This window comes from Priapulus caudatus, unplaced genomic scaffold, assembly GCF_000485595.1.
Source record: "Priapulus caudatus unplaced genomic scaffold, Priapulus_caudatus-5.0.1 Scaffold153, whole genome shotgun sequence".
NCBI classification, from domain to species: Eukaryota; Metazoa; Priapulida; class Priapulimorpha; order Priapulimorphida; family Priapulidae; genus Priapulus; species Priapulus caudatus.
The window spans coordinates 109,026-119,032 of NW_014577214.1; the positions used below are offsets into that span (position 1 = coordinate 109,026).

Genomic DNA, 10,007 nt, shown 5'->3' on the forward strand with positions numbered 1-10,007 from the left:
AGTGTGAGTGCACGCACGCACACGCACGTACAAACGCACACGCACGCTCACACGCAATACACATGCACACGTACAAACGCACACACACAAACACATATACACACATGCACACACGCACGCACACACACACACAAACACACACAAACACATATACATACATGCACGCACGCACACACACACAAACACATATACACACATGCACACACGCACGCACACACACATGCACATACATACATAAAATTGTGGATCGAATGACGGCGATGGTAACCGAAGTTAGACGTGTATGGCAAAGCCATGAAGTCTCGAGTCACAACAAGTTTGAGTTTCACGAAACAATGCTCATCAGTCAATGTTTGGCATGTTTTCCCCTCAATGGGTGCCGAGTTTGTCATGCACACGTCTGGTAAAACACTGATAGCCGCTGCATCCCTACCAGACGATGATGCTGCATGGCACTCACCTCTTCCTTGCGTGCGACATGGCAGATGTGCACGGGGCGCTTGTAAAGCTCGGCCAGCAGCAGGACGGCAGCAGTCGTAGCGCCCTCCGCGTGGCAGCACAGCGGCAGGTTCTTAGGCCAATGTTCGAAATGCTGGAGAAAGTCAAATGCCAAATCTTATTTGAGTTCTGAAGTATGAATTATAAAGATTATACTTCGAATTATGATACTACTCGAACATATATATCAGGGTTCTCCAAGAGCACTTATAGCCTGGCAGCCCGCCAGGCTATCGTCGAGCCGCGCCATCCTAAAATGCACCCGCCACTCTAAATATCATAGCCGCCATGCTAAAATTAGCTAAAAAATGGTAAAAAATGCTAAAACTAGGACCGTAAAGGCAGCCCCGCCACGCTATAATGAAAAAGCTTGGAGAACCCTGTATATATATAAATATATTATATAGCATAGTATATATATTATATATACCCTAGCTCATACTGCACTCGTGTTTAGTGAGAAGTCTCAGATAAAATATCGGTAAAAAACAGGGCGAAACAGGCGGAAATGATGTGCTAGGCAATCATCGACACTGTCATCCTATGGACCTATAGTCACTGACGAATATATATGACCGTATTCTGAATGGTGCTGGAGCTATAGCAGCGTAGCACAAGCTGCAATGCAATAGTGGCCTGAAAATGTTGCACTAGGTATTCATTGACACTCTCATTCTATAGACCTAGTCACTGATGAATATATGACCGTATTCTGAATGGTGCTGGAGCTATAGCAGCGTAGCACAAGCTGCCATGCAATAGTGGCCTGAAAATGTTGCACTAGGTACTCATTGACACTCTCATTCTATAGACCTAGTCACTGATGAATATATGACCGTATTCTGAATGGCGCTGGAGCTATTGGCTATTTGCTATTGGAGCTATTGGCTTGGAGTATATAGCTGAATGAGCTACGGCAGCGTGGCACGCACGCACCTTCATCCATGTTGTGATGTCGTCAAGCTTCAGTGTTGTGAACGTGTCGTTGAGGTACATCTTGAGGCCAGCCGCGGCCGAGCCGATTGTCGCCACCTTCTCCGCGTTGTCACTGGCAGCGCCGACAAACAGACCGTAGTCACAGCGCGCGCCCTTGCTGGCCAACTGCACGCCAAGTCACAAGTATTTTATACTACTATGTGGTGGGAGCGATTACTTCATACCACTACACGGTCAAAGTATTTTTTCACTACTACACAAAAATATTTTGGATTGATATCGAAATGTACTATATATCACAAAATGAAATGTATAAATTTGATATACATATATATTACATTAAAATATCATAAAAACTGATGATAGTATTCCAAGATCTTGGAAATTAATGCGGTGCGTAGACTGTAGGGGTGGGATGATTCAGCAATGTACGGATGTATCGTGACACAAAACTCTGATATACCCATCAATACGTTTGACTATTCACGATACACGTATCGATACTCTACGGAAAAAAAAATCTCTGTGTTCGGCAGCAGAGTTTCATCATAAAACAAAAGCATGACACAAGTTTAATAGCAGTTATTTATTAAGCACTCAATGATAATGATTTGTAAGCATTCTCATGATTGGTAGAATTCCGGTTAAGTGTATAATTTTACACGATAAGTTTCTCTTAAAAGTATCGCAAGATACGTGCTGTGTCGTGAAAGGTGTATCATGATGTGAAAGGTATGTGATATGGATCGTGAGCTACCCTTAAGTTATCGTTCAACACCTAGTAGATAGTCAGGAACATAGGCACATCGACACGTACCTTTGCGACCAGGTCAAATGAGTCTTGGTCGGTGATTGCTGGCTGGGTGTTTGGCATGGCCAGCACGAGTGTGATCCCTCCAGCGAGTGCGGCTGCCGTGCCGGATGCAAAGTCTTCCTTGTAGGTGGCGCCAGGTTCACGCAGGTGTACATGGACGTCGATGAGGCCTGAGCAATGATGACACGCGTAGATATGACACCACACGCAGCAAACACTCACGCAATAAACATCAAGCACCTTATCACATATCACATATCATATCTTCCATGAGCAGTTAAAATGCAGTATACTGCAGCTATTGGGACCATCTTGAAATCATTTCCTTGTAACCTGTTGTCAAAATGTGGGAGTGTGTGGACACAAGTCACACACAAACCTTATTATTATTTAATATACTATAGACACGCTGACCAAGACTGCTCCGATACCACTCGATTACTTACCAGGTAATGTCAGGATCCTGTTTGAGGTCAGACATTCTATGTTTGTCTTTAGGGTTGGTGCTGTTTTAAGACCCACCCTCCTAAGTGCCTGCAACAGAAGACAAAAAGCTTCGAAATCGCAACTAAAAACAGACGTCCTCAACCTTCGCTTATCAACAATATAATCGCTATTCAACCTATCATACAAGCTATATATCGAAATAATATCCCAGAAAACTTCAAAAAATGATATGAGTCATACATAAAGATCGCAGTAGAGGTAAACATGGGTGTCTTTCTTAGGAAATCGTACCTCAACGAAGAGTTTGACACACTTGACGTCAGTGAGGAGAGGGATCGAGTAATCCACAGCCATTCTGCGTGTCCTGTAACCCTGAAAGAGGTTAATTAGTTTTAATTAGCCAGCCATTACAGCTGCTCGCCAGGAAAAAATATCACCCCCATTCACATCATGTTTTTCGACTAACGTAACCACTTTCTTATCACGGGAAGTTCGACCACACGATTCGAGTATTCGCAGCTCACTGCGTGCTAAATTGCCAACAATACGCCACCATGTTACTAAGCAGCCTAATCAAAACATCCCATCTCAACATCGACCCGCTCTAAGCTGCCTGTCAGTCAAGGCTGCGGCGGTCATGCCCCTGCAGCTGCTGCATGGGTAGATATATCGATCAGAGCACGATTCCTCTACTCCCCTACTCTATTTTCATCATTTCTTCTTTTTCGTTTTGTCTTTTTCATTCATTTTTTCCCTCATTTCTACAATCCCCCTTCCTGCTGGAAGGAAGCCCCGCCTACCTGGGTCATAAAGGAGGAGACGCGCCGCGCGCCTCCATTGCGCATCGGAAGGTTGATGACGAGGTCAAAGTGGTTCTGCGCGAGTCGGTCGAGAATGTTCAGTATGTCGGGCTGACAGGACGTGTCCTTGTTGTCCATCTCCTCAAGCTGCCACTCGACCGGTAGGATCTGTAGCGGAGGAGCGTAGGACGCTCTTGAGTCGCGATGCCGGGAGTGGCGACTGTCTCTCATGACAGCGGAGAATGAGGCAAGACATCACGGGACTACCCCATGTCAACGCTAGCTGTTCATTCCCTTCTAGTTGTTCATTGCTAGCTGTTTATAATTGTTCATTGCCAGTTGTTCATTTCTAGATGTTCATTGCTAGCTATTTATAGTTGTTCATTGTCAGTTGTTCGATTTCTAGATGTTCATTGCTAGCTGTTTATAGTTGTTCATTTCTAGATGTTCACTGCCAGTTGTTCATTGCTACAATGCTAGCTGTTCATTGCTAACATGGAATCAAGATTTCTAGCCAAAGCTCTGATAGACAGTTAACCCAAATAAAAACCCACAGGGGCCCAACTAAATAAGGGATCCACTGGGTGCTGAGCCAAGCATCACCTCTCTAACAGTCTAATACAACTCTCTTTGAGTGCACCAAACGAAAACCATGTACTTTACCATTCCTACTGTGTACAAATCTGCATCCTGCACCCTGGGTAAATGACGACAATACGACATCTCGTAACGATCGCACGTCGTGACTTCGCGAACGAAAACCGTACGCGCCGATATACGTTACCTTGACGCCGTGTTCGGAGTAGAAGTCGGCCGTGCCTATGCTCGCGTACAGCTGGAAGCCCATCTTCTCCAGATGCTGGACGGTGGAGAGCAGCTCTGACTTGTGCTGAAACAAACACACACACGGCGTCACGCGCTGACGATCGCCACACTCATGCACAGATGCTGCTGCTGCTGCAGCTAACGTGGACCACGGCTCGCCACAGCTAGACCACAGCACGGTAGGCTTAGATACAAATATCTCGAAAAATGGCCTAAATATCTTTCCGGAAATTCTCCAAAAAATCTCTAAATATCTCAATTTTTTTTTCTAAATATCCCAATTTTTTTTTTTTAATATCTTAGTTATTTCAACGTAATGATTTTTTAACAATAACTTTTTTATTTATTTTGTGCGGAAAAATTTTTCCCAAAAAGTTTGAAAACAGTTTGCATCACTGGATGGTTTTTCTTAACAGAAAAGGACAAACTCATCCTTACAAATCCTTAATATTTGAGAAAATTGTGTTTTATCTTCTAAATATTAAGAAATTTTCTAAATATCCCGAAAACCTCTAACTATCTAAAAAATATCCGGATATTTGTATGCCTAGCACGGTTATGGAAAACTGAGCATTCACGGCCATTAACGGCAAACAGCGTCACGTGCTGATGATCGCTAGAATCTAACACAGAAGCTGCCACTATTTTCTCTCTCAGGAATAAGGAACACTGTACTGAACACCAATCCAGCTGGCACGCCTAACTCTAACACTGAAACTGCCAATGTTTTTGTCTGAGGAATAAGGAACACTGTACTGAACATCAATCCAGCTGACATGCCTAACTCTAACACTGAAACTGCCAATGTTTTTGTCTGAGGAATAAGGAACACTGTACTGAACATCAATCCAGCTGACACGCCTAACTCTAACACTGAAACTGCCAATGTTTTTGTCTGAGGAATAAGGAACACTGTACTGAACGGCAACCCAGCTGACACGCCAGTCTAACTCTAACCTTGAAACTGCCGACAGATATCAGGATGTTTTTCTGCGGAATTCGGAAGCCGGTGCTGAGCATTGCCTTCAGATACGCCTCGTAGCGATTCTCTCCGTAGCAGGCCACTTCTCCTGTGCTAGACATCTCCACTCCAAGCATGACGTCGGCTCCTGCCAGCCGCGAGAACGAAAACTGCGGCACCTGCAGCGAGAAGACAAGAGAGCCTCACATCGGTACATCATCAAAGTTTACTTCTAGAAGCCACGAAGCAAGTTCGAATAAATACGACATCCAGTTTGCTAAGACTATTATCGGTGTATGAGCAATTATTGCGATTCATACAATGTAAAATTAGTTTTAAGGAAGGATAAAAAAAATTTAAAGACCATGAAATATGAGATTTTCAATAGGCACCTTTACTCCGACTTTGCCATGGGCTTCTGACGTTCCAAACACCACATCGACCGGTTCTGGTGACTTGCCCATGATAGCCTGCGTTGCCATGGAGATGAAATCATGGCCGAGCGTTTTGGAGATGAAGGGGAATGAACGGGAGACTCGGAGGTTGCATTCAATCACCTTCAGTTGATTGTCCTGTTAAATTTCAGTGAAAATTTGTAGTAAAATTGTAAAAAGGAAAAGATCTTGATAGTATTATCTACTAAACATACAGCTGCCAAAATCAAATTTGACTAATATATTAGGATGTTCAATGGAACAGACTAAAGTTAGAAACTGCTCAAATCAACACATATATCTAAATTAACACACAGCAATCTAATGTTCTTGTTATCATAGTAAATGACAGTCACATTTACGAGCAAATTGAATAGACTTCATCGTAATAAGCGTAAACTGGCTAACAGGTTATATAAATATGTTTATCATGAAACAATTTTTTTTTACAAATACACTGCAGTCAAGAACCTCCTAGGTAATAACTATAGTAATACCATAATAGTAATAATGCATAACAATTAAAAATAATAAAATAAAATAATATAATAAGATATGATATATATATCAAGAGTACATAATGGGAGTAGTAATAGTAATAGTATAATAGTAAATAACCAGTAAATACAAGTAACAACGCAGTAAGAAAGTGAACGAACCCACCTTGGCGATGAGCTGCATGTTGAAAGGTCCCGTGACTTCGAGCTCCTGCCCGATGGCATGGCAGATCACGCGAATCTTCTCGAGGGTCTCGGCGTTGAGGTCCTGCGGCGGCGTGACGAGGGTCGCGTCCCCGGAGTGCACGCCGGCGTTCTCGACGTGCTCCGACACGGCCATGCTCAGCACCCTGCCGTCGCACGCCACCGCATCCACGTCAATCTCCTAGCAAAACACGCCGCGAGTGTGAGTGCACGCACGCACACGCACGTACAAAGTGCTCCGACACGCACACACACACGCACGTACAAAGTGCTCCGACACGCACACACACACGCACGCACGCACGCACGCACGTACGCACGCACTGCCAGACGGACGGACGGACAAATCATTTTCCTAGAGGCTCTTCATGACTTACACGAGGACTCATTTTCCATGGCCCTGAGATTTTAGTCGATTTTAATCGTCATGCCCTGTATCGTCCAATCAAGGCTTAGTGAACTCTTGTCCGACGCAAATTTCATTGCCTCTTAGTCAATAGCAGTTTAGATAGCAATTAGCACCGCTAAATGGGAACCACGGGATTGAGACATCTATTTCGATAAAATAATTCCGCAATAAAATCCGTTTAATTAATCTCTTCGGCTCTGCGATTACGCATAGAGAGAAAATCCGCGGACGCCGGACGATACCTTCGCTTCGAGAATGAACCTGGAGATGACGACCGGGTGTTCCTTCGAGACCTGGCTGGCCATGTTGAGATAGTTCTCAAGGTCGCGGTCAGAGTGCGCCACGTTCATCGCCGCGCCGCTCAGCACGTAGGAAGGTCGCACGAGGCACGGATACCCCACCTCCTGACAGAACACCTTCGCCGCCTACTCGCGAAAAAGAAAACACAGTCAGAACATGCAAATAAACGTGTGAAGCGGAGGCCTGGATCGTCTTTACATGACGTAGATCCTCTGCACTACCCTTTGTGAGTTCACTAAGCATATGAGTCAATACCACTGAGCTATAAAGTCGGCGAGGAACAACATTGTGAAGAAAAAGTATCGAGCTGGGCCATTCAATCAGGAATAGATATTTCAACTTTTATTTACAGGCATAGCCTTACCCAGGCTATCCTAAAATTGCAATTGAAAACATAATTTGCATTTTAGAGGGTTACAATATCACCAGATCACCTTTCAAGACAAACGCCTCAGCACACATACCTCGACGGTTGTCAGCTCCTTCCAACGTGGCTGGCTTATACCAATGCTGTCGAGCATGCGCGAAAACTTGAACCTGTTCTCTGCACTGTCAATGTTCTCTGGAGAGGTGCCAAGGATTCGTGCCTGCACACGAATGCACGAGTGAGCTTAGCCATTATGTTACTGAGGGGGCCAGTCATTAGAAACACCGCCAATAGTTGCGACTGTCGTGAGTATAAAATGTCATCATCTTTGCACGGAACTTCACTTCAAACATTATGACATAATGACAGCAGTGACTAACCATGTTTCTCATAATGGGCCTAGACACACACAAACACCAGACCACAACTTCATAGAAAATGCATTTAAAGCACTCGTGGTAACTTCGAGAAAAAAAACACAGGCGAAAAGTCTACAGAAACACGTGGAGGGATCTTGTTACCATAGTAACTGATGCAGTCAGCAGAACTGTGCGGAGAGAAGAAATATGACAACGTGAGGTGAGTGGGAGGAGAAGAGTACAGTAATCATTATTATAAAAACACTCGAATGTAACAGGTAGCAATGAGGAACCTGAGCAGTGTGACTGGACAGTGGCTGGTAGTGGTAAAAAGAAGAATGGTTGGAAAGCGGAATGGATAGAACCGTATCACGGAAGTATCATCGCTAAATACACGCAGTGCGAATGATCTGCATACCTGCTGTCTGTGAAGAGCCATGGCTATGTTGTTTGGCAGCTGTCCTCCCATACATAGGATGACACCTGTTGGGTTCTCCAGCTCATAGATATCCATCACCACCTGCAATTATAAGTAACCTCTAATCAGAACCAACACACATATTCAGAAATGTTGTAGGACGATTGCACCAGCACATTAATGTCTACAATGCAATTGCGAGAGAAATTATGGGAATCTGTTGAAAATGTGTTGTACTGACCTCGAGTGATATCTCGTCAAAGTAGAGCCGGTCACACATGTCATAATCTGTGCTCACTGTTTCCGGATTGTAGTTCAACATAATTGTTTTGTAGCCGAGCTAAATATGAATGAGCAAATAACACATGAGCACACTACATCTCGAAGTGCCACTCTTTGGGATAAAAACACCTTTGTGAATAGTCAAGAGTATACTTCAAATTAACCTACATTGAATTGATCGTTTAGTCGCCATTCATTAGCAAAAACAAACCACAATGAGATAACACAAATATTTCTCAATGTGATATACTATAATTGCATTTGTCAGTTTGTGAACACTCTCTTAGCTACCATCTGAGACCAAGTTATGCCCAAGTTAAACAGCCCAACCACAGACAGCCCTTACCTTCCTAAGTTCTTTTATGCAACCTACTGCACACCAGTCAAACTCAACACTACTGCCAATGCGATAGACACCTGAGCCAATCACCATGGTGTAATCGCCAGAAAATTCAACGTCATGCTCAATGCCTGTAGAAAACAAGAACGGGACAATTAGAAGCATCCAACAATGAAAGCTCGGTAAAGAATATGACAGCAGAATGAAAAGATGCTATCTGCACACGTTCGCACACATAGTCTCTACATTTTTGGCAGATTTTATTATTAATTTGCTATTTATTAAATATCATGAAATTGGGACATTAAATTATGATCCTCAAGTTCTCCAATGAGAAAAATGCATGGCGATTCTGCCAAAAAGCATTTCTCAACTATTTCTGTATTGAGAGTGGTGCTGCTTCCTAATACAAACTCATTTTAAATATCGATAATAGTATGCCCTTTGTTAAATTACTATTTTTTGGGTTTTTGCTATTTTTGCATGTTTTCTCAAATAATTTTAGTTAAAATGTCTAAGGTTGTACAACTCAACAGTTTTTTGTACCTATATATGGCTGGTTTTGATGTGGAAATTTGTAGATAGGACATGATGCAGGTTTTAAAAATCTGTGCCATTTTTTAGTGTAGGAACACTTTATACTTGTATTCTTCCTTAAATATTAGGCACATTCAGACAAATTCATACACCCATCAACTAATCATATTCTAAATTTCACCTTACTACCTACAGCACAATCATGAAACCTTTTTTCCAGGAAAGCTTTACAGCTCATATCATATATCATAAGTTCTGACAACATAACAAACTTGTTGAAACATCTCACCATTGTAGGTTGAGTAGAGGTAGTTAGTGTGCGCTGGCCACTCTCCGGCCAAAGTATCAATCTGTTTTATGCAGGACAAAACTCCCAAGTCCTTCCTCGTCTTACGCACAACCAGTTCCGTGCTACAAGTAAAACCAATCACCAATGAGATAATGGCTGGTATATATAAGACGGAATACAAGGCTCGACACTAGCGGTGGCCCGGTGGCCCGGGGCCACCAAAACTTGATGTCGGGCCACCAAAATCTCCAAAAGTTGAAATTTGGTGGCCCGCCCGGGCCACTAAAATT

General features: G+C 43.2%; 1 protein-coding gene across 1 annotated transcript in view; it reads right to left on the bottom strand.

Annotated features, from left to right (window-relative positions):
* The window catches only part of LOC106806306 (CAD protein-like), a 46,631-nt gene that overhangs the window by 10,282 nt on the left and 26,342 nt on the right, over positions 1 to 10,007 (bottom strand). The window contains exons 13-28 of the mRNA XM_014808192.1: positions 9,718 to 9,839; positions 8,898 to 9,022; positions 8,511 to 8,609; positions 8,270 to 8,371; positions 7,590 to 7,712; positions 7,068 to 7,250; positions 6,379 to 6,597; positions 5,674 to 5,853; positions 5,278 to 5,460; positions 4,280 to 4,384; positions 3,496 to 3,663; positions 2,987 to 3,067; positions 2,695 to 2,782; positions 2,252 to 2,418; positions 1,435 to 1,599; positions 461 to 592 (exon numbers count right to left, since the gene is read on the bottom strand). Coding sequence (XP_014663678.1) covers positions 461 to 592; positions 1,435 to 1,599; positions 2,252 to 2,418; positions 2,695 to 2,782; positions 2,987 to 3,067; positions 3,496 to 3,663; positions 4,280 to 4,384; positions 5,278 to 5,460; positions 5,674 to 5,853; positions 6,379 to 6,597; positions 7,068 to 7,250; positions 7,590 to 7,712; positions 8,270 to 8,371; positions 8,511 to 8,609; positions 8,898 to 9,022; positions 9,718 to 9,839 — 2,242 coding nt within the window. The remainder of the gene's footprint in view (positions 1 to 460; positions 593 to 1,434; positions 1,600 to 2,251; positions 2,419 to 2,694; positions 2,783 to 2,986; positions 3,068 to 3,495; positions 3,664 to 4,279; positions 4,385 to 5,277; positions 5,461 to 5,673; positions 5,854 to 6,378; positions 6,598 to 7,067; positions 7,251 to 7,589; positions 7,713 to 8,269; positions 8,372 to 8,510; positions 8,610 to 8,897; positions 9,023 to 9,717; positions 9,840 to 10,007) is intronic.